This window comes from Geotrypetes seraphini, chromosome 2 (assembly GCF_902459505.1).
Source record: "Geotrypetes seraphini chromosome 2, aGeoSer1.1, whole genome shotgun sequence".
Taxonomy (NCBI): Eukaryota; Metazoa; Chordata; class Amphibia; order Gymnophiona; family Dermophiidae; genus Geotrypetes; species Geotrypetes seraphini.
Genome location: NC_047085.1, coordinates 258,347,475 through 258,371,394, shown reverse-complemented (window position 1 = coordinate 258,371,394; position 23,920 = coordinate 258,347,475). Strand labels below are relative to the sequence as shown.

At 45.9% G+C, this 23,920-nt stretch overlaps 1 protein-coding gene across 1 annotated transcript in view; it reads left to right on the top strand.

Annotated features, from left to right (window-relative positions):
- The window catches only part of CBX6 (chromobox 6), a 43,984-nt gene extending 21,612 nt beyond the window's left edge, over positions 1-22,372 (top strand). The window contains exons 4-5 of the mRNA XM_033929466.1: positions 1,155-1,221; positions 20,139-22,372. Coding sequence (XP_033785357.1) covers positions 1,155-1,221; positions 20,139-21,056 — 985 coding nt within the window. The 3' untranslated portion in view covers positions 21,057-22,372. The remainder of the gene's footprint in view (positions 1-1,154; positions 1,222-20,138) is intronic.
- The last annotated feature ends 1,548 nt before the right edge of the window (positions 22,373-23,920 follow it).

The window sequence follows — 23,920 nt, the reverse complement described above, 5'->3', positions numbered from 1 at the left end:
ACATTTAAATAATGGAGCTAATTAAAATAAATCTTGTTTCTCATTAGAGTCCTTATTTGCCCAGTATTTTCCCCTTAGACACAAAAGCCCAGATTCTGTAACCGGCGCCATTGTTGGCAGCTGCCATAAAAGCGGATTCCAATTGTGTGTCAATCGTGATGTCGCTGGGTGCAGAATCACTCCTCCAGTAAAGGTAGGCACCGGAAATGTAGGCAAGGGTTTTCTTGGCATACGTTTCCGGCGCTATGATGCGAATCACGCCTACAGAGGTGCCAGTCTTGAAACTCGGTTAAAAACATTGTTTCAACAGCATTCTTTACTGAGTTTGGGTACCTACCGGCACCATTTAGAAAATCCAAGCCAAAATGTGAGAATGCCTTTGTGTTTCCAAAAGAGCAAACCTTGACAGCATATAGAGTAGGAGCTTACTCTCCCGACAGTGCCTGCTGACACTGACACTCGTGGCCCAAACAGGTCCCGTGTGTGTCCTTCACAAGGCAGTGGGATCCAGAGTGCTGCCCATTACCTAACCAATTCTATGACAGGGCACATCCAAGAGTGGATTCCAAACGCTGTCAAAAGGTTTGGGAAGGAGGAGTGCCATGGGGGAAGGTGATGGAGTGGAGGGGCTAGGCTCCTAAGGGAAGGAGACAGGGCTCCTGTATGAGAGAAGGGGAATGTGTGATGGCAGGTAGCAGGCCTTTTGTTCTGCAGTGTGGCACAGCTGGAGATGAACAACTTGATTTGTTTCAAAAAAGAATATGTGAATCGGATATCACTAGAACTAACTGCCCCTGTATTCTCTGGTTAGTACAGGGGTGGTCTGTGGGCAAAGCAGTTTGCAGACGGGTGGCATTGATATGTAAGTGGATAAATTTAAGATAGCAAAAGAGCTGTCAACTTTATCTTCTGAGCTAACAGGACACCAGTTTAGCTATCATCTGGTACCTGGCTAACTTCCAAGTGACTACACATAACCAGATATTCAATGTTGAGGTATCGACGTGGCCAGCCTATTGAATAACGAGGTTCAGTTCTGCCCACAGTAGTCAGCGGCTTAACAACAGCTAACCACTATGAGCTGAATGTTATTCCTGCAGATTTTTCACTATCTAGAAAATATTGCTGCTTAAATTTTTGTTTTTTCTACTCAGGGAGAGGGAACGAGAACTATATGGACCAAAGAAGAGGGGCCCTAAACCCAAAACGTTCCTGCTGAAGGTAAATGGTAAAACCATCCCTCCTCAATACCTAGCAGATTGAATTAATAGAGATGTGAGCAGTTTTTGTATCCTCTTTGGTAGCCTCGGAAGAGGTAGAGGCTTGAATGAGTATCTACTCTTGTACTAGAATGTTTGTGTATTAAACTTGATATTCTCTCTTTACCAGAATCTATAAACCACTTTGTTCAATCAAAATAATAAAAAGTAAAATAATAAAAAGTAAAATAAATGAACTCCAGAAAACTATAGGAAAGCAAAAGCAGTGAAGAGAGGGACCAGATTAATGGTAATCGAAAAAAGGGAAGGAAAAGGCACAGACTGAGCTGAGGAAGCCCCAGCATCACCCAAATGATCCCAAAAGCACATTGGTCAGGGCGGTTTGTGTGGTCGGCCTAAGCATGTTGCTGCAGCCCATATACTGTACTTGCTCTAGATCAGGGGTGCCCACACTTTTTGGGCTTGCGAGCTTTTAAAATGACCAAGTCAAAATGATCTACCAACAATAAAAATGCTAAACATATATATATATACACACCGAGTGTACTTTGTATTTATGTCCAAATATTTTTTTATTATACAGCCCCCCTCCCCCGAAGGCCTGACCCCCCCTGAAGGTCTGCACATTCCCCCCTCAAAGGTTGACTCCCCCCCTGAAGGCCTGCACTACCCCTTGAAGGACTGCACCCCCCCTCCCCCGAAGGCCTACCCTCCCCACATCCATTTACCTAATTCCAGCAGGGAGCAGTCTGCAGAGAGGATCGCTGGTACTTTAGCGATCCTTGCAGGTTGCCATAGGCCTCAGGAGCTGTCTTCCCTCTGCCCCAAGCCTGTCTCTGACTTAGAGGAGGGGCAGGACCACGGCAGAGGGAAGACAGCTCCTGAGGCCTATGGCAACCTGTAAGAATTGCTAAAGTACCACCTGCCACCGGCCGTCTCCCATTCGTCCCCTTTGGAGATCCCCACAGGAATAAGGAAGTTAAATTAATAGAATACATAGGCACAGAAAAACAAAGAAATACCTCCAAGAACTGCCCCATAAGAACTGCCTGTCACAATGCTCATTAGTGGAACTGAATAAAAGACAAGTACAATGGATTTAGAAGGGGGACGATCCGCCCGGGTGCACGGCTTGGAGGGGTGCACAGCTGGCCAGGTCCGGGTCATCCTGCCTTTCTTTTCCCCCGGTCCGCGCTCGGGGCTCGCGCCTGCCTGGTCCCGCTCCGACGCTCGAATGGTGCCGTCAACTCCCGCGAGTCTCGCGATAACCAACAGCACCATTTGGGCGGCGGGTGCAAGCTCCGTGCGCAGACCGGTGGAAAGGAAGGGCAGGAGGACCCGGACGGCTGTGCATCCCTCCAAGCCGTGCACCCGGGGCGGGGGCGTACCGCCCCACCTCGGTACACCACTGATTGGGAGGCCGATTTTGGGGTTTTTTAAATTGTATATCGGGCAGCATTAGGCCTCGCTCTTACCTCAATCATTACAGGCGCTTCTATTTCTTGTGATGCGCTGAGCTCCGTCCCCCACCGACCTTCACCCCGCCCTTCCAGCTCTCTGATTGGCCAGCGTTCTTTAAGAGGCGGGCCAGTCAGGAGGGGAAAAAAAGAGAAGGGAAGAAGGGAACCTGCTGTGCGATCGACTGGGGTCGCCTGAGCGAACAACCTGTCGATCGCGATCAACGCGTTGGGCACCCCTACTCTAGATGCTACTGGAAAATGGGGTGTTGACCCAACACTGTACCATGTTTTTGCGTATCAGAACGCCTGCTTCAGGAGTCAAAATATACTGTGTGGTGATTTCTCTGTTACCATCAACAGTGTGTTTAAAGAAAGGTCTGTGGATCTTGTTGGTGTAACACCACCAGCCAGGTTAAAGCTTTCCCCACCCCACAGTTCTAACTTCACAAAGCTGCTTTTGAGGTCGGCCAAAAACAGTACCGTGCTGGGTCAACACTTTTTGGCTAATCCAAGTCACAAGTACCTGGCAAAAAACCAAATAGGAGCAACATTCCATGCCACCAATCCAGGACAAGCAGTGGCTTCTCCCATGTTTGTCTCAACAACAGACTATGGACTTTTCCTCCAGGAACTTGTCCAAACCTTTTTTAAACGTTGCCACATCCTCTGGCAACTCATTCCAGAGCTTAACTATTCTTTGAGTGAAAAAATATTTCCTTCTATTGGTTTTAAAAGTATTACTCTGTAACTTCATTGAGTGTCCCCTAGTCTTTGTAAATCTTGATGCAGTAAAAATTTGATCCACTGTTCCTGTAAGCTCCCCTCCATTCTTCACTACTCAGGATTTTGTAGATTTCAATCATATCTCCCTTCAGCTGTCTCTTTTCCAAGCTGAAGAGCCATAACCTCTTTAGTCTTTCCTCATAGAAAAGGAGCTCCATACCCATTATCTTCTTGGTCGCTCTTCTGTGAACCTTTTCTATTGCTACTATATAATTTTTGAAATAAGCAGACTAAAACCGAATGCAGTACTCATGTTGAGGTCGCACCATTGAGTGATAAAGAGGCATTATAACATTCCTAGTCTTATTTACCATCCCTTTTCTAATAATTCCTAGCATCTTGTTTACTTTCTTGGCTGCCGCCGCACATTGGGAGAAAGGTTTCAGTGTATTGTCCACAATGACACCCAGATCTTTTTCTGAGTGCTGATCCCCAAGGTGGACCCAAGCATCCGGTAGTTATGATTTTGATTATTCTTCCCAATGTGCATCACTTTGCATTGGTCCACATTAAATTTCATCTTCCATTTGGACACCCAGTCTTCCAATTTCCTAAGGTCTTCCTGCAGTTTTTCACAGTCCACATGTTCCAATTTCCAGATCATTTATAAATAAGTTAAATAGCACCGGTCCCAGTACAGATCCCTGTGGCACACCACCATTTACTCTCCTCTATTGAGAAAAATGGTCATTTAACCCTATCCTTTGTTTTCTGTCCAATAACCAATTCTTAATCCACATTGAACATTGCCTCCTATCCCATGACACTTTAATTTTCTCAGGAGCTTCTCATGAGGAACTTTGTCAAAAGCTTTCTGGAAATCTAGATATACTACATCAACTGACTCGCCTTTATCCATATGTTTATTCATACCTTCAAAGAAGTCGAGAAAATCGGTGAGACAAGACCTCCCTTGGCTGACCCATAAAAATATAAGAATTGCCGCTGCTGAGAGAGGAGAATCAAGATGGTGGACGGCAGTTAGCAGAGCTCAGATCGCTCCGATTTCCTTGCCTGATTACCTCAACTTTTCAGTGACGCTCTGGCTGTCCTGTTTCTCTTTGCTTCTTTGTTCTTTTGCCACTAGCCAGTATGCCTCATATGAAGAGGAAGGGAACTGAGAGCCATGTAAACTTCTGCTCTCACTTCTTCTCCAGCTCGGCCGATGCTCCAGCATTTCTTTGGGCGGCAGACCTCTACTGAACCTCAGTCACCCCAGCATGGATTGACTTACGCTGAAGATTCAAGCGAGGGAGCGCTTGAATCAATAGAACTTTTGATATCTTTGTCTCCACCGACGATTTCTTTACCCCCATGTCCAGCAGGGATGCAGAGCGGAGACTACAGCCCCGGGACAGAGGAGGAGGAAACCCCGGAGCTGAGTCTGGGAGGAACTATACCCTCTGCTGGAGACCAAGACCCGAAGAAGAGCTCTGTGGGACTTGGAGTGCCTACAGCGAGTCCTGGTATTACACTTGATATACTCTTTGAGGCCATAAAGAAAATGGATGAGAAACTCGGGAAAACAGCTCAAGACAGTTAAACAGGAATGTCTAGATAAGATTCAGACTGAGTCTATTACTTTAAAAAACTCTATTTTTTCAGTTGTTAAGGAACAAAATTTGTTTGCACGCAAGATTGAACAGATTGAGAATGTCAACCATCGTTTGAATCTTAGCGTTATCCCAGGTTAAGCAGGCAGCATATTCTCAACAGTGGGTGACGTTACCGACGGAGCCCTGCAGCGGACAACCTTGCAAGCAGACTTGCTTGAAGATCTTTAAAAGAGCTTATAAGTGCTGCACTGCGCATGCACAAGTGCCTTCCCACCCGAGTCAGGGCGCGTGTCTCCTGTGAGGTACCTCAATTCAACGTTTTCCGTGGAGCCGAAAGTCCTCTTCACTTCAGCTCTGCAGCCCTTTGTTGCCTTCTCAACACCGCGGCTTTGTTATTTTTTCTAAGTCGCTGTGCTCGCGTTCCCATTCTTTAAAAAAAAAATTTTAATTTTTCTTTTCCGGCCAGCAGCCTTTTGGCCTAGGCCTGGCCGCTGACCCTTGTCCCGGCCTCTTACCGGGTTCAAGAAGTGTAGCCAGTGCGGCAAGGTTATTTCACTCACTGACCTTCATCGTTGGCGCATCACTTGCCTGGGTCCCGCTCTTTGCCCCGATTCTTGTTCGCGCTGTGCTACTCTTCAGCCTCAAGACCTTCGTAGATGCCATGCTAATATTCTTCAACTCTTTGGCACGATGGAACAGTGTACTGAACGCGTCTTGGCCTCGACTTCCAAAGCCTCGACCCCGACGCCCGTGACTGCTTCAACTAAGGCCTCGACCTCGACACCTTCGGTCTCGAAGGCCTCACCTGCAGTTCCTGCGAAGTCTTCTTTGAGTAAGTCTCCTGTTTCTCCTTCAGGTACCCTTCCTAAGAAGCCTCCAGAGTCTCAGGCATCCCAGGCCGTGCCTAAGGTCCTGCCAGCCTCTTCGAGACCTCCAGCTAAGCATGCCTCCAAACATAGGGAATACTCATTCTCGAGGTCGCCCTCTTTGGAGCGCACTGCTGCACCTTTGAGACCCGATCCCTTCGTCTCGGTGCCCATGTTCAAGGACATGTTGAAAGCCACTCAGGTTTCTTCGGTCGTGGCTCAGCTCCTCCTGGCCTCGACCCTGCTTCCTGCGAGCCAGCCTGAGCATCAGCTGGAACCTCCTCATGAAGCACCTCGAGGCAAGTCTCGGAAGTCTCGTCACTTATCCAGTGACTCCGCCTCCTCCTGGGACATAGTCTCCTCCACCTCAATCGAGGCATCGCTCGAGGCATTCGAAGCATCTTGCTTCCAAGCGCAGTCAGGAGTCTTTTCTTCAGCAGCAGTCCTCTCCTTCTCCGGATACTGAGTTTTCTATGCCTCGTTTATCCAAGGCTGTCGAGACTTCTACAAAATCTAAACATAAGTCTCGCAAAGCTATTACACTGGCTGCTTCTCCTCGAAGTCCATCGAGGTCAAAGACTCCTCCTTCAAGACCGCCTCCGAGGGAGCCTTCTCCTCCAGTCTCGACCCACTCTGTTCCTCGAACCCCGGGGACTTCACCATCAAGGCTTCTGAAGCGCAAGCACTCTCTGACTCCTCCTGTCATAGGTAGTGGAGTTTCTTCAATCACTGTGCGCCTGGATTCTGAGCCTCCTTCTCAATATTCCAGAGAGGCTTCTCCTTCCTATTCGGTGGTTCCTAAGTCTCGCACTCCTTCTACCTCGAAGTCTGCCTCTTTTGCGAGGTTTGTCTTTGACATGGGGGAAAGCTCTTCAGCTGGATCTCCATTCTGATTCCAAATACACTCCTGAGTACTTGGCTGACATGGAGTTACCTCATCCACCCAAGGAGACCTTGAGGCTTCCTATGACTCATGTGTTAAAGCAAACTTTCTTCAGGAATATGGAAACTCCTTATTCCATTACAGCCATTCCATCCAAGCTGGAATCCAGGTATCGCACCTTACCTTGCAAAGGATTTGAGAAATCTCAATTGGTTGTGGAATCTTCTTTAAAGAAAGCTCAACCATCTAAGCTCTACGCTGCGGTCCCTCCAGGCAGGGAGGGCCGTACCATGGACAAGTTTGGCCATAGGCTATATCAGAATTCCATGATGGCTAACAGAATTTTCAATTACAATTACACTTTCACTGCTTATTTTAACTATTTCCTCAAATTGATGCCTAAGTTCTACCCGGCTCTTGAGGAACACAGTCTTCCGGAATTTAAACAAATTATTCGGACTCTGTCTCAACATCGACTCTTCATGCTGCAAGACACATATGATGCCTTTGAGCTCTCTTCCAGAGTTTCTGCTTTTGCAGTAGCCATGCGTTGCCTCACTTGGCTCCGCATTGTTGATATGTATCCCAATTTGCAGGACCGTCTAGCCAACTTGCCTTGCCAGGGAAATGAACTTTTTGATGATTCTATTGAAGCTGCTACAAAGCGTCTCTCTGAACATGAGCACTCTTTTGCTTCCTTAATTCGGCCGAAGCCTAAGACTCCTCCTGCTCAGCCATACAAACAACCACCACGTCGTTATCCTCAAAAAACGACGCCAGCTTTCTCCAGGCCTCTGCCTAGAAGGCCACCACAGCAACAATGACAGCAGAAAGTTCAGACTCCTGCTGTGGCTAAACCAGCTCAGTCTTTTTGACATTCCCAGTCTGAGCATACCAACCGCCCTTCATCAGACTTCTCTTCTGCCAATAGGAGGTCGTCTTCACCATTTTTATCACCAGAGGGAGATGATCACCTCAGATCTCTAGGTTCTCACCATCCTTCGGGACGGATACTCACTTCACTTTCTTCAGGTACCTCCAGATCGCCCTCCAATAGAGTGTCCTTCAAATTTGTCGCAACTTCCCCTTCTTCTTCAGGAAGCTCAGGCTCTTCTTCACCTTCGAGCTGTCGAGGAAGTTCCCTTAAACCAACGGGACATGGGCTTTTATTCCCGTTATTTTCTAGTCCCAAAGAAGACGGGGGATTTGCGACCCATTCTAGATCTCAGAGCCCTCAACAAATTTCTAGTCAAATAGAAGTTTTGGATGCTTTCTTTACCAACCTTATATTCTCTGATGAATCAGGGAGATTGGCTTTGCTCTCTGGATCTCAAAGAGGCTTACACTACAGTTCATGTGACACCTTTTGCCATACTTCACCTTCGCATACCTTAGTGGACCCTGGCATCTCAGAGGCAACAGCTACCGACCCGCTTTCTCAACAAATTACAGTAACTCCTTTGTTGAAGCAGTCTCTCCACTGGTGGATGCTCTCTTCCAATCTTTCCAGAGGTTTGTGTTCCACACTCTCCCTCATCAGAAAGTTCTCACAACAGACTCGTCAACCTATGCATGGGGAGCCCATCTAGATGGTCTTCGTACCCAAGGCCATTGGTCTCCCGCGGATCGTCTTTGTCACATCAATCTTTTGGAACTCAGAGCGATTTTCAATGCTCTCAAAGCTTTTCAACACCTTCTTCATGACAACGTAGTCCTCGTCCGGACGGACAACCAAGTCGCCATGTACTATGTCAACAAACAGGGAGGTACAGGATCTCACTCCCTTTGTCAAAAAGCTCTGAAGCTGTGGGATTGGGCAATCCATCAAAACATCTTTCTCAGAGCTGTCTACATTCAAGGTCAGCACAACGGTCTGGTGGACAAGTTGAGTCGTCTTCTGCAACCTCACGGATGGACACTCAACTCCTCGCCTCTCCGTCAGGTATTTGCTCAATGGGGGACCCCTCAGATAGACCTCTTTACGTCTCCCCTCAACAACAAACTGCCTCAGTTTTGCTCCCGGATTTACTCTCCCCAGCGTCTCGAGGCAAATGCTTTCCTCCTGGACTGAACGGGTCAGTTTCTCTATGCCTTCCCTCTGATTCTCAATACTCTTGTCAAACTCAAGACAGAACATGCCACCATGATTCTGATAGCTCCTCGGTGGCCCAGACAACTGTGGTACTCCCTTCTACTTCAACTCAGCACCAGGGAGCCTTTACTTAGAAACATAGAAAACGATGGCAGAAAAGGGCCTCAGCCCATCAAGTCTGCCCACTCTAATGACCACCCCCCAACTTCACCCCCCCAAGAGATCCCACATGCCTATCCCATTTTTTCTTAAAATCTGGCACGCTGCTGGCCTCAATCACGTGCAGTGGAAGTTCATTCCAATGATCAACCACCCTTTCGGTGAAGAAATACTTCCTGATGTCACCATGAAATTTCCCGCCCCTGATTTTCAGCGGATGCCCTCTTGTGGCCGTGGGACCTTTAAGAAAGAAGATATCATCTTCCACCTTGATACGGCCCGTGATATAATGTCTCAATCATGTCTCCTCTCTCTCTACGTTCCTCGAGTGAGTATAGCTGCAATTTACTCAGCCTTTCCTCATATGGGAGATCCTTGAGTCCCGAGACCATCCTGGTGGCCTCCAGAATTGTACACAATTCCAGATGAGGTCTCACCATGGATCTGTACAACGGCATTATGACTTCAGGCTTCCGGCTGACGAAACTTCTGCGGATACAACCCATCATTTGTCTAGCCTTGGATGAAGCCTTCTCCACTTGATTGGCAGTTTTCATATCTTCACTAATGATCACTCCTAAATCTCGTTCTGCTGTAGTCCTAGCTAAGGTCTCACCATTTAGGGTGTAAGTTCTGCACGGATTTCTGCTGCCAAGGTGCATGTGACCTTACATTTTTTAGCATTGAAGCTTAGCTGCCAAGTCGAGGACCAATGTTCCAGTAAGAAGTAGGTCCCGCGTCACACTGTCGGGCAAAGTGCTTTTACCTACTATGTTGCATAGTTTGGCATCATCGGCGAATAATGTTATTTTACCTTGAAGCCCCTGAGTTCAGGTCTCCTATGAATATGTTAAAGAGGATTGGGCCCAAGACTGAGCCCTGCGGCACTCCACTGGTCACCCTCGACGTTTCGGAGAGGGTACCGTTAACCACCACTCTCTGAAGTCTACCGCTTAGCCAGTCATTGACCCATGCAGTTAATGTTTCTCCTCATCCCATCGAATTCATCTTGCTCAATAACCTGAGGTGTGGGACGCTATCAAAAGCTTTACTGAAGTCCAAGTACACGACGTCCAGGGACTCCCCCATATCCAGCTTTCTTGTTATCCAGTCAAAGCAGCTGATTAGATTGGATTGGCAGGACCTTCCCTTTATAAATCCATGTTGATGGGGATCCCGTAGATTCTCCTCGTTCAGGATCGTATCTAATTTATGCTTAATTAGTGTTTCCATGAGTTTACTCACTATTGATGTGAGACTCACCGGTCTGTAATTCGTAGCCTCCGTCCTGCATCCCTTTTTGTGGAGTGGAATGACGTTAGCTGTCTTCCAATCCAACGGGACTCTTCCTGTACTCAGGGAAAGATTGAAGAGCACGGATAACGGTTCCGCCAGGACATCACACAACTCTCTAAGCACCCTGGGTGTAGATTGTACGGTCCCATGGCTTTGTTCACTTTGAGTTTTGAAAGCTCACAGTAGACGCTGCTGGGTGTAAACTCGAAATTCTGAAATGGGTCTTCCGAGCTTTGCCTTGCCTGCAACTGTGGACTGGACCCTGGCGCCTCGCAGGTAAAGACTGAGCAGAAGTATTCATTTAGTAGTTCGGCTTTATCGGAATCCGATTCTACATAATTCCCGTCCGGTTTCTTAAGGCGTACTATCCCATCTGTGTTTCTTTTTCTATCACTAATGTACCTGAAGAAGGATTTATCCCCTTTCTTAATGTTCTTTGCTAGATTCTCTTCTATTTGAAGTTTGGCCTCTCTGACTGCTGTTTTGACAGCTTTAGACCTGGCCAGATAGTCTTTTTTGCCTCCTTTTTTCCTGATTGATCGTTTGCAGGAAATAAATGCTTTTTTCTTTTCTTTAACGAGGTCCGAGATCTCCGCAGTGAACCACTGGGGTTTATTGTTTCTCCGTCGTTTGCTTACTGTTTTTATATAGCGGTTTGTTGCTTCGTGTAGGGTAGATTTCAAGGTTGACCACATAGCCTCTACATTATCGGTTTCAGCTTGGTTTTGCAGCGCCCGATGAACGAAATCTCCCATGCGTTTGAAGTCAGTGCCCTGAAAGTTGAGGATCTTTGTTGCTGTGTTTGATCTAGTGAAACCTTTCCTGAGGTTGAACCATACCATGTTGTGGTCGCTGGAGGCTAGCGTATCGCCTACCGAAACCTACGAGATGCTTTCTCCATTGGTGAGTACCAGGTCCAGTATCGCCTGATCCCTAGTGGGCTCCAATACCATTTGTTTGAGTCGTGCTCCCTTTATGGAGGTTAATAGCCTTCTGCTGCCACTGGTTGTAGCGGAAAGTGTGTTCCAATCTACATCGGGCATGTTGAAGTCCCCTAACAGTACTGTGTCCCCACACAAAGTGATGTTCTCTATGTCTTAAATTAATTCTATATCCTTGTCTTCCTGTTGTCTTGGAGGTCTGTATACCACACCAAGATACAGGCATTTGTCGTTTCCCCTGGCCAGGTTCACCCAGAGGGATTCCCCGGTGTACTTGACATCTGTGATTCTGGTAACTTTGATGTCTTCTTTAGTGTATAGTGCTTCCCCTCCTCCTAACTTGCCCTCTCTGTCTCGACGAAGTAAGTTGTAACCTAGTATAGCCATGTCCCACCCATGTGAGTCCGTGAACCAAGTCTCGGATATCGCCACCACGTCTAGGTCAACGTTCATTATTTCCGTCTCCAATTCCAGAATTTTATTGCCTAAACTGTGTGCATTAACATACATAGCCCTCCATAACTTGTGTTTGCTAAGTCCCTGTGGAGAATTTCCCGCCTGAGTTAGTGTGACTCCTGTAGTATTGTTTTCAATGTGTGTACTTACCTCAGACTCAGAAATGGAGTTTCGACTTACCTCTCCAGGATAGTTACTTACTGCACTGGTATTTGAGTGGGTACCCTCCCCCAACTTACGTGGTTTAAAGCCCTACGAAGTAGGCGGGCTAGTCGATGTCCGAAGACGTTCTTACCTCTTCTGGTCAGGTGGAGTCCGTCTGGTCCCTGAAGTCCCTGCAGTGCCTCTCCATTGTTCAGGAATCCGAAGTTCATCTCCTTGCACCATCCGTGTAGCCACTCGTTAGTCCTCTGGATACGCTCTTCCCTGGCTCTCCCCTTGCCTCTTCTACCAGTTTTTCCCTCTCTATTTACTCAGAGTCAAGGATCCTTACTTCATTCCAATCTGCAGTCTCTACACTTAACAGCTTGGTACCTTTCAACCTAACTGACTCTCTACAGTTTTCTCAATCTGTACAGGACATTTTTGTAGCTTCCAGAAAGCCGTCCACTAGGCAGTGTTACAGCCAGAAATGGACTAGATTTTCTACTTGATGTTCTACTCGCCAAATGGAGCCAATGTCAGCGATTGGCTAAACGGTAGACTTCAGAGAGTGGTGGGGAATGGTGCCCCTTCCAAAATGTCAGAGGTGATCAGTGGAGTGCCGCAGGGCTCGGTCTTGGGCCTGATTCTCTTCAACATATTTGTGGGAGATCTGACTCAGGGGCTTCAGGGTAAAATCACATTATTTGCCGATGACGCCAAACTATGCAACATTGTAAGTGAGAACACTTTACCAGATAGTATGACGCAGGACCTACTTCTATTGGAACACTGGTCCTCAACTTGGCAGCTAAACTTTAACGCTAGAAAATGTAAGGTCATGCACCTCGGCAGCAGGAATCCATGCAAAACTTATACACTTAATGGTGAAACCTTAGTTAGGACCAAGGCGGAACGTGATTTGGGGGTGATCATTAGTGAAGACATGAAGACTGCCAATCAAGTGGAGAAGGCTTCTTCAAAGGCAAGACAAATGATGGGTTGTATCCGAAGAAGCTTTATCAGCCGGAAGCGCGAAGTTATTATGCCGTTGTACAGATCCATGGTGAGGCCTCATCTGGAATATTGTATACAATTCTGGAGGCCACATTACCAAAAAGATGTACTGAGAGTTGAGTCGGTTCAGAGAATGGCCACCAGGATGGTCTCGGGACTCAAAGACCTCCCGTATGAGGGAAGGCTGAATAAATTGCAGCTATACTCACTCGAAGAACGTAGAGAGAGAGGAGACATGATAGAGACGTTTAAATAGATCACCGGCCGTATTGAGGTGGAGGATGATATCTTCTTTTTTAAAGGTCCCTCGGCCACAAGAGGACATCCGCTGAAAATCAGGGGTGGGAAATTTCATGGTGACACCAGGAAGTTCTTCTTCACCGAAAGAGTGGTCGATCATTGGAATGAACTTCCGCTTCAGGTGATTCAGGCCAGCAGCGTGCCAGATTTTAAAAGGAAATGGGATACACATGTGGGATCTCTAGGGAGGTAATAAAATGTAGAGGGGATACACATGTGGTATCTCTAGGGGGGTAAATTCAGGGGGTGGGATTGTTAAAGTGGGCAGACTAGATGGGCTATAGCCCTTTTCTGCCGTCATCTTCTATGTTTCTATGTTTCTTGGCTTCGGTTTTGGATTATTTACTTCACTTATCACAATCTGGACTCCAGTCTGCATCTATCCATGTCCATCTCAGTGCGATTGCTGCTTTTCATCAGCCTCTTGAGGGGAAACCTCTGTCTGCACACCATGTGGTTTCCCGCTTCATGAAAGGACTTTTTAATGTTCATCCACCGCTCAAACCACCTCCAGTGGTCTGGGATCTCAATGTTGTCCTGGCTCAATTGATGAAATCTCCATTTGAACCAATTGATAAGGCTCATCTCAAGTATCTTACTTGGAAAGTAGTTTTCCTGATTGTTCTCACGTCTGCTCGAAGAGTCAGTGAGTTACAAGCTTTGGTTGCAGATCCACCTTTCACAGTTTTCCACCATGACAAGGTGGTCCTCCGAACTCATCCAAAATTCTTGCCTAAAGTTGTTTCAGAATTTCACATCAATCAATCTATTGTTCTTCCAGTATTTTTTCCAAAGCCTCATTCTCACCCTGGAGAAGTGGCGCTCCATACTTTGGACTGTAAGCGTGCCTTGGCTTTCTACTTGCAACGCACTCAACCTCACAGAACAGCCCCACAACTTTTCATCTCCTTCGATCCAAATAAGTTGGGGCATCCTGTCTCGAAGCGAACCATATCTAACTGGATGGCTGCTTGCATCTCTTTCTGCTATGCTCAGGCTGGTCTCCCTCTGCAGGGTCGAGTCACGGGCCACAGAGTTAGAGCAATGGCGGCATCTGTAGCTTTCCTCAGATCAACTCCTATTGAGGAAATCTGCAAGGCTGCCACTTGGTCCTCGGTTCATACATTCACCTCTCATTACTGTCTGGATACTTTCTCCAGAAGGGATGGCCATTTTGGTCAGTCTGTTTTACAAAATTTTTTTTCATAACTTGCCAACACTCCCTCCATCCCACTATGCTTAGCTTGGAGGTCACCCACTGTTGAGAATATACTGCCTGCTTGTTCTGGGATAAAGCACAGTTACTTACTGTAATAGTTGTTATCCAGGGACAGCAGGCAGATATTCTCACAACCCACCCTCCTCTCCTGGTTGGCTACTTAGCTAGTTATCTGAACTGAGGTACCTCACAGGAGACGCACACCCTGACTCGGGCGGGAAGGCACTCGCGCATGCGCAGTGCAGCACTCTTAAGCTCTTATAAAGATCTTCAAGCAAGTTTGCTTGCAAGGCTGTCCGCTGCGGGGCTCCGTCGGTGACGTTACCCACTGTTGAGAATATCTGCCTGCTGTCCCTGGATGATAACTGTTACGGTAAGTAACTGTGCTTTTTAAACTGTCCAAAAATACCAGCGGAGACACCAATAGAGGTCTTTTAAAAAAACTCTTGATAGAAAATTTGAATTTTCCTCCAGACCAGATTCCACCAATAAATAAAGCATACTTCTTATCGGTTTCAAAAAAGAATTCCACACCTAATGGTATTCCTCTTGGTGAGAAAGTAGTTACTGAAAATGAGTTACAAAATTTGACGGCTGTCCTGGAGAATTTTTACTGATGTCAAGGAGAGAGCTACCTTGATAGTAAATTTCATCTTTGAACAAGACCTCAATGCTATTTTGAGACTGTTCTTAAGAAAATCTGCAACTATTTTTCGTGGACAACGCATTTGGATATAGGGGTGATCATTAGTGAGGACATGAAGGTTGCCAGTCAAGTAGAGAAGGCTTCCTCCAGGGCAAGACAAATGATGGGGTGTATCCGCAGAGGTTTCGTCAGCAGGAGACCTGAAGTTATGATGCCGTTGTACAGAGCCATGGTGAGGCCTCACTTGGAGTACTGTGTTCAGTTTTGGAGACCACACTACCAAAAGGATGTGCTGAGGATCGAGTCGGTTCAGCGAACGGCCACCAGGATGGTCTTGGGGCTCAAGGATCTCATGTATGAAGAAAGATTTAAAAAATTGCGGCTGTACTCACTTGAGGAAAGAAGAGAACGGGGAGATATGATTGAAACATGTAAGTACATCACGGGATGCATTGAGTCAGAAGATGATATCTTCTGGCTCATGGGACCCTCGACCACCAGAGGGCATCTGCTGAAAATCAGGGGAGGGAAGTTTCATGGCGACTCCAGGAAGTACTTCTTCACCGAAAGAGTAGTGGATCATTGGAACAGACTCCCACTCCAGGTGATAAAGGCCAGCAGCGTGACGGGTTTTAAGAGAAAATGGGATACTCACGTGGGATCTTTAAGGGAGTAAATTCAGGGGAGGGGATACTTGGAATGGGCAGACTTGGTGGGCTATAGCCCTTTTCTGCTGCTTTTTTCTATGTTTCTATCCTGATGTAACTAAAACTATACAGGATAGACGAAGACAGTTTCTAGCCTTGAGAGATGAAACAAGGGGGTTGGGTGCTTCTTTTATGTTGGCCTACCCCTGTAAATGTATTGTAAAATGTTTGAGTTGCCGCTGCTGGGCCAGACCAGTGGTCCATCGTGCCCAGCAGTCCGCTCACGCGGCGGCCCTTAAGTCAAAGACCAGTGCCCTGAGCCTAGCCTTACCTGTGTACGTTCTGGCTCAGCAGGAACTTGTCTAACTTTGTCTTGAATTCTTGGAGGGTGTTTTCCCCTAAACAGCCTCCAGAAGAGCGTTCCAGATTTCTACCACTCTCTGGGTGAAGAAGAACTTCCTTACGTTTGTATGTAATCTATCCCTTTTTAAATTAGAGAGTGCCCTCTCATTTTCTCTACCTTGAAGAGGGTGAACAACCTGTCTTTATCTACTAAGTCTATTTCCTTCATTATCTTGAACGTTTCGATCATGTTCCCTCTCGGTTTCCTCTTTTCAAGGGAGAAGAGACCCAGTTTCTCTAATCTCTCACTGTACGGCAACTCTTCCAATCTCTTAACCATTTTAGTCACTCTTCTCTGGACCCTTTTGAGTTAGTACTATGTCCTTCATGTACGGCGACCAGTGCTGGACGCAGTATTCTAGGTGGGAGCGTACAGCAGCATGATAACCTTCTCTGATCTGTTTTTGATCCCCTTCTTAATCATTCCTAGCATTTTGTTGCCCTTTTCGCCGCCGCCCAGATGGCTTAATTGTCTTGTCTACCAGTATTCCCAAGTCTCTTTCCTGGGGGGATCTCTCCGAGTACTGCACCGGACATCCTGTATTCGTGTATAAGATTTGTTACCGACATGCATCACCTTACACTTATCCACATTAAACCTCATATGCCATGTCGCCGCCCATTTCTTGAGCGTGTTTCTCATGTTGCAGGTCTTCGCAATCCGTCTGTGTCTTCACTTCTCTGCAAATTTAATCACCTCGCTCGTTGTACCAGTTTCCAGGTTGTTTATAAATATGTTGAAGAGCACGGGTCCAAGCACCGAACCCTGCGGCACGCCACTCGTGACGCTTTTCCAGTCCAAGTATTGTCCATTTACTCCCACTCTCTGTTTCCTATCCGCCAACCAGTTTTTAATCCACGTGAGTATTTCACCCTCGATTCCATGGTTTGCAATTTTTCAAAGTAGTCTTTCATGCAGGACCTTGTCAAACGCCATGCTGACTCTGTCTCATTAAATCATGTTTGACTACATGTTTCACAATTTTATTTTTTATAATTGTTTCCACTATTTTGCCCTGCACTGAGATCAGGCTTACTGGTCTGTAATTCCCTGAATCTCCCCTGGAACATTTTTAAAAAATTGGCGTAACATTGGCCACTCTCCAATCTTCAGGTACTACAGACGATTTTAGCAACAGGTTACAGATCACTAACAACAGATCAGCAATTTCATGTTTGAGTTTTTTCAGTACCCTTTGATCAGGTCCAGGTGATCTATCACCCTTTAACTTGTCGATTTGGCTTAGTACATAGAAACATAGAAACATAGAAAAAAGCAGCAGAAAAGGGCTATAGCCCACCAAGTCTGCCCATTCCAAGTATCCCCTCCCCTGAATTTACTCCCTTAGAGATCCCACGTGAGTATCCCATTTTCTCTTAAAATCCGTCACGCTGCTGGCCTTTATCACCTGGAGTGGGAGTCTGTTCCAATGATCCACTACTCTTTCGGTGAAGAAGTACTTCCTGGAGTCGCAATGAAACTTCCCTCCCCTGATCTTCAGCGGATGCCCTCTGGTGGTCGAGGGTCCCATGAGCCAGAAGATATCATCTTCTGACTCGATGCGTCCCGTGATGTACTTATATGTTTCAATCATATCTCCCCGTTCTCTTCTTTCCTCAAGTGAGTACAGCCGCATCTTCCAGATTCACCAAGATTTCTTTCAATTCCTCTGCCACATCACCCTTGAAAACCATTTCTGGTTCAGGAAGATTTCTTACATCATCTTCCATAATAACTGAAGCAAAGAATTAATTCACTCTCACCACTATGGCCTTATACTCCCTGAGCACACCTCTTTTACTCCTTGATCATCCAAAGGTCCCACAGATTCCTTCATAGGTTTTCTGCTTTTGATATACCTAAAAAAAAAATTACTATGAGTACATTTCTCCCTCCTTATCCACGGGGGTTATGGACAGAGCCGGCCCGTAAATATTTTTTTAAAAAACGCGATTAATATTCGGGCCAGTTCTGCTCCTAACCCCCGCTTCCCCCCGGCTATTTTAAGCCCTGTAAGCCCCCCTTAAGCCTTACCTGGTAGTCTAGCAGGTTTTCGGGGTAGAAGCAATCTTCCCACACTCCTGCCCTGTGCAGATTGCTCACAGGAAATGGCTGCCTTGAGCTCCCGTAGTCTCTCAAGACCACCAAGTAAGGCTTAAAATAGCCCGAAAAATTAAAATTTTTGTTTGGTTTTAAAATCGCGAATAACTGAATCCGCGGATGCTGAAACTGCGGATTCGGAGGGGGAAGTGTATTTGCCTCTTTAGAAAGTTGTTCTTTATATTCTTCTTTTAGCTTTCAGTTCTTTGCATGTAACTTACCAGTCCTTATGTCCCTCCTTATTGTCTTCATTGGGATCCATTTTCCATTCTTTAAAGGATGTTTTTCCTTGGCTGTAATAGCCTCTTTCATTTCACCTTTTAACCATGCCAGCTCTCGTTTTCTCTTCTTTCTATCTTTTCTAATACGTGGAATACATCTGGTCTGGACTTCATGATGGTATTGTTAAACAACATCCATGCCTGGTTTACACTTCTGACCTTTGCCACACACCCTTTAGCTTCTTTTTAACCATTTCCCTCATTTTATTGTAGTCGCCCTTGCTGAAAATTTAATTTCTGCTATGGTAGATTTCTTTAGCAATGTCACCCCAGATATCAGCTCAAATTTGATCATGTTATGATCACTGTTTCCCAGCGGACCCGACAGTTATCTCCCGTATTTTGTCCTACATGCCACTATGGACCAAATCTAAAATAGCTCCTCCTCCTTATTTGTTCTTGGACTAGTTGCTCCAAGAAGCAGTAATTTATGACGTTTAGGAATTTACCTCCCTAGCACTCTCTGATGTAACATTTATCCAGTCAATGTTAGAATCGTTGAAATCACCCATTATTATACTGTTGCCCAATTTACCAGCTTTCCTAATCTCTGAAAACATTTCTTCATCTGTCTACTCATTCTGTCCTGGGGGACAGTTAGTATAACCCTATCCATTTATTCTTTTCCTTCACACATGAAGTTTCTATCCATATGGATTCCAGACTACTATCTGTGTCACACAGAACGTTTGTTTTGTTTGATTCAATTCCCTCTTTAACATATAGCACAATCCCCCCTTCAATTTGATCTATTCTATCATTGCAATATAATTTGTACCCAGGTAACACAGTGTCCAATTGATTGTCCTCCTTCCATCAGGTCTGTGAGATGCCTATTATATCTACCTCATCATTCGGTGCTTTATACTCTAAATCTCCTACTTTATTTTTTAGACTTCTAGCATTTGTATACAGACACTTCAAATTGTGTTTTGTTCATGTTTCTACAGGCTGCTGAGAAGATGACAGGGTTACCTTGATATCTTTACTCTGCTTCCATCTTAAGCACTTTTGGCTTTCTTTCACCATTTTTGAAACCTCTCTATTGGGACTCCCTAAATGTTCTGATTCTAGAATATCCTTCAAGAATACTCCACACCAAACCATCTGCCCCTGGGCAATTGTCTGCTTTCCCCCCATCTTAGTTTAAAAGCTGCTCTATTTCCTTTTTAAACATTAGCAGCAGCAGCCTGGTTCCATCCCGGTTAAGGTGGAGTCCATCCTTTCAGAATAAACTCCCCCTCTTGAGTGAACTCTTACAGATGCAGGTCAGGACAAAGATCAGTAGGTAAATAATTGCACAAAGAGGGCTACAAGAAGCTAAATGGACTGGCAAGTTTGTTTGAGTCTCCACCTTGACAAAGGGAGGATAGCTAGAAAATTGTCTTGTGAAGACCTCAACAAATGCAGAGGGCAATAGGCAACACCCAGGAAATGGAAAGGCTGTATAAAAAGCCTAATGGGGCTATAGCAAGACTTTTGAATTTTATGTGGCAAATTACAGAGAGCCAGTGCTGGCTATGATATACAGATCAGAGCGTTTAGCACCATAAAGAAATTTGGCAGTTGTAAAATGCTTCAGACTATGGAATAGGACACCAGCCAGAAGGGAGTTTGGTTATAATTTCATTTTATGTTTTGTTTTGTGTTTTTCTCCATTTTTGCCTTGTAGGCACGTGCCCAGGCAGAAGCGCTGCGTATTGGAGATGTGCACTTTGCGGTTAAGCCTGGGTCAAGTGTCTCGCCAAAGCTGCATTCAAGTGCAGCAGCACATCGTCTCAAGAAGGACATCCGCCGTTGCCATCGCATGTCCAGAAGGCCTCTGCCTCGTCCAGTGGACCCCCAGTCTGGGCAGAGTGGCACCAGCCTACGACCCCCAGTCTCTCCCTTCTCGGAGACGGTGCGCATCCTCAACCGCAAAGTAAAGCCAAGGGAGCCGAAGCGTGGCCGCATTATTCTGAACCTGAAGGTCATTGACAAAGGCAGTAAGTCATCCCTGGCCCGGTCAAAGATCCCTTCCCGCAACAGGGTCATTGGCAAGAGCAAGAAGTTCAGTGAAAGCATTCTGCGTACCCAGATCCGGCACATGAAGTACGGTTCCTTTCCTGTTTATAACAAGCCTTCCCTCGCCAGCCAGCAAGGGGAACGAGGGCAGGGGGAAGAGGAGAGCTCACAGGGCAGGGGGACCTGTGGCCTGGCCCTGGCTCTGAGCACAGGCACCAACCGGGCCTATACCCACAGTTCCAGTTCTTCTGCATCTGACTGCCCCTCACCACCTCGCTCAGATGACCCTGATGACCCACCCCCCAAACTGCTGCCTGAAGCACCCAGCCCTGCTGTTCCCGACTGGCGTGAGTCTGAGGCACTTGACCTGTCCATCCCTCCAGAGTCTGCGGCTAGCAAGCGGACCCCACCTGGTGGGGGCCAGAGCCCACCTTCTGAGTCTGAGGAGGCTGGAGACTGGCGCCCAGATATGTCGCCATGCTCCAATGTGGTGGTCACCGATGTCACCAGCAACTTGCTGACCGTCACCATCAAGGAATTCTGCAATGCTGAGGATTTCGAGAAAGTGGCAACTGCCAGCAAATAAGGGACCAATCCCCCCTCTCCCCTATCCCCTGGAACTTGGGATTTTGAGCAGCTCACTGATGCTGAGTGCCCATTGCATATCCTTTCATTTGCCTGAGGAATAATGGGAGGGAGATGTAGTGTTCTCGCTGAGAACACCTCTCTTTGTGAGTGTATTGTTCTGATAGGGGAGGGCTGATAGTAGTACAGGGAAGATAAAGACATTGGAGTTTCCCTCTGTGGGCACTGTACTGTGGAAGGAATGCTGCAAGATGTTCATTTTCGGGTTTTATTATCATGTGAGTTCCCAGAATGAAATCAACATTGCCTATTTTCTATTTTAAACAGATTTATGCTGGGTTGGGAGGTCAAAGTGGAATCATGTAGCACCAATGTAAAAGTATGGCTCTATGTGAAGTCAGTGACCCAGGTCAAATTAATGCAAGACTGAGTTGCAAGAATGGGCAAACATTTGTGGGCAGCAGCTATGCCAAGATGCACAGAGCATGTACCACTAGCAGTTAAAGTTCAGGCACTATGTTTGTGGTCCTTTTGTGGTTCATGACAGAACTACTCTTTTGCTTCTGGTGCATTTGAGAGGGAACAGAAAATGACTGAAAACTCGGCTGTGATTTAAAAAAACTGAAACCCCGAAAATGAAATCTCGCTGTTTGTCCTGTGGAAGGTGTCATGGTGTAGAAAGTGAAGAGCTTCTGTGGCCGTGCAGCTGCATTGTCCACTGAGTGTATTAACAGTTGTGTCTGCGCAGTGCTTAGTGGGGGATGGGCTTTCCCTAGCTGCCCCCTTAATGTGGTGAATGGATTCCATCAGATCATGAGCTGGTTCCCCCTCTGAGCAGAAACAGGCAGGAAATAAGAACCAGCACATAACAAGAGAGCCTGAAGCTGTTTGCATTTTCACAACATGACACATGACCCAAGTGACTAATTGACACAACTTATCTCCTTTTCAGTAATCCTTCCATGTGCAGAGTCTCTCTGAAGAAGAAACTACAGCCAGATTGGGAAAATGGGTGTGTGTGTGTGTATTAGGAGAGATGTTAAGCAAATAAGTGCAGGGAAGCTATTGTTGCAACAGCCTCCTTATTACTTTCCTCTCTCCAAGCCCATGCTTTCCTAGTACATCCATGGTGCTAACCAGTGACCTTGTTCTCTGACCTGTTGTTGTTTTCCTTCACAAATACAGATGCCTTAAGTACACAGCTCTTGTTCAGACTGCACTCCACTACTGAAATGCATCCTCCATCTCTTCTGTGCTCAGCAGAAGAGGCAAACAAAAGGTCAGAGGGCAAAGGTCTGCAACAAGACAGTACTGTAACCAGAGCAGGTTTGTTTGTTTTTTTTAACTTGGTATCCCACACCCAAAATGTGGGCCTGCTCCACGCTTCTATGTTCTATGATGCTTGTTCAATGGTGCTAGCTACTGCGGAAGGAAAGGGTTCAAACACAGGAAGTTGAAAACCTTGAAGTCTGCAGAAATTTCCTCAGAAATGTGTTTATGCTGTGATTGGTTGATTGGTTTGGTTTTTTATTTTTTTTTTTTTTGGAAAACCTAAAAATGAAGTAGGAAAGAACTTGTAAGCTAAAACTGGCTCCCCTCCCCCTTGCCTATATGCTTATAGTCCTTCCTTTACACTGAAAGCAGATTGCATCAGTGTTTGAGATTTATTCTGCTGTTTACACACACAGCAAGAAAATACAATTGCCAAATCCCATGCTGAATGCTAGTGCCCTAGCACTTATGTCTCCTGAGTTAAAAGTCCTCAGTGTCCCACTGTTTGGAGGGTACTTACAGTAAAGTTTCATGAGTCTGAGGTTACTCCTTTGTGGCCAAGAACCAATGGTGCTAAAAGATAACTATTGCTTGATCCAATCATACCTTTTTCAGCTTTAGAATTTTCTCTTGTCACGTCCATTGCTTCCAGCAGGAACACACCTTCTCCCCAAGCAACAGTCTCTTGGTTTCCTCTTGGGACTTTGTAGGGTTCCTGAGGCACTCTACAAACTCACCAAAAACAAAGAGAATTTGTGGGCCCTGGCTGCCTTAAATTAATCCCTTGGCTGCAAAAGATCCATTTACACAGTTGCTTTTTGACCTTTTGGGTGCTGTCTGATTTTTGTTGTTTTAGTTAGGTTTTGTTTTTAACTGTTGGTTCCTTTGCAATGACAATATAAGATGATGGGGATTTGGATTCTTTTTTCCCTCCCCTCATCCTCCATCATCTGGTGATTGTTGCCCTCCCTGGTCAGTAAGTTTTGTGCGTCGGTTTGTTTGTTGTTTTTTTAATAACTAAACGTTGAACAGACACACAAAGGTAGACTTACAGGGGTTAACATTTTAGTAGGGTTAAACATTAATTAGCATGCCTTTTAAATAATTTAGTGCTTTCCAAAATCAATTTAATTTGCATTAATCAATGAGTTAATGTGTGCTAAAAACTTCTAAAGCATAATTTAAAAAATTGCTAAACAAGTGTCTGAAGCAGATTAGAAAAACATGCCCAAAAATGTAAGTCCAAAATGAACTGAAAATGTTTTGTTTCTGCAAATCCCTAATAATATTAAGGGCATTTTTAATGTTATAGTTAGCAACCAGTGATAGCATGCTGTCTCTCTTTGGGGGGTTAGCCCCTGCCTCAGGGCATTTAATAGTCTATTGCAAGCCTTCTCTCAAAATAACCATATTTATATCAAGATGCTCGGACCCTTTACTGCTTATCCCTTGGGCTGTGTCTGTCTGCAATTCCGGTAAGCTCCCCTCCATGTGTGCCTGTCCTATGTCTATGCTCACTGAGGTATTGACACAGCCCTTTTAATAAATCTGTTCCATTAAAATATGGCATCTGGAGGATAGAGGGAAAGGAGA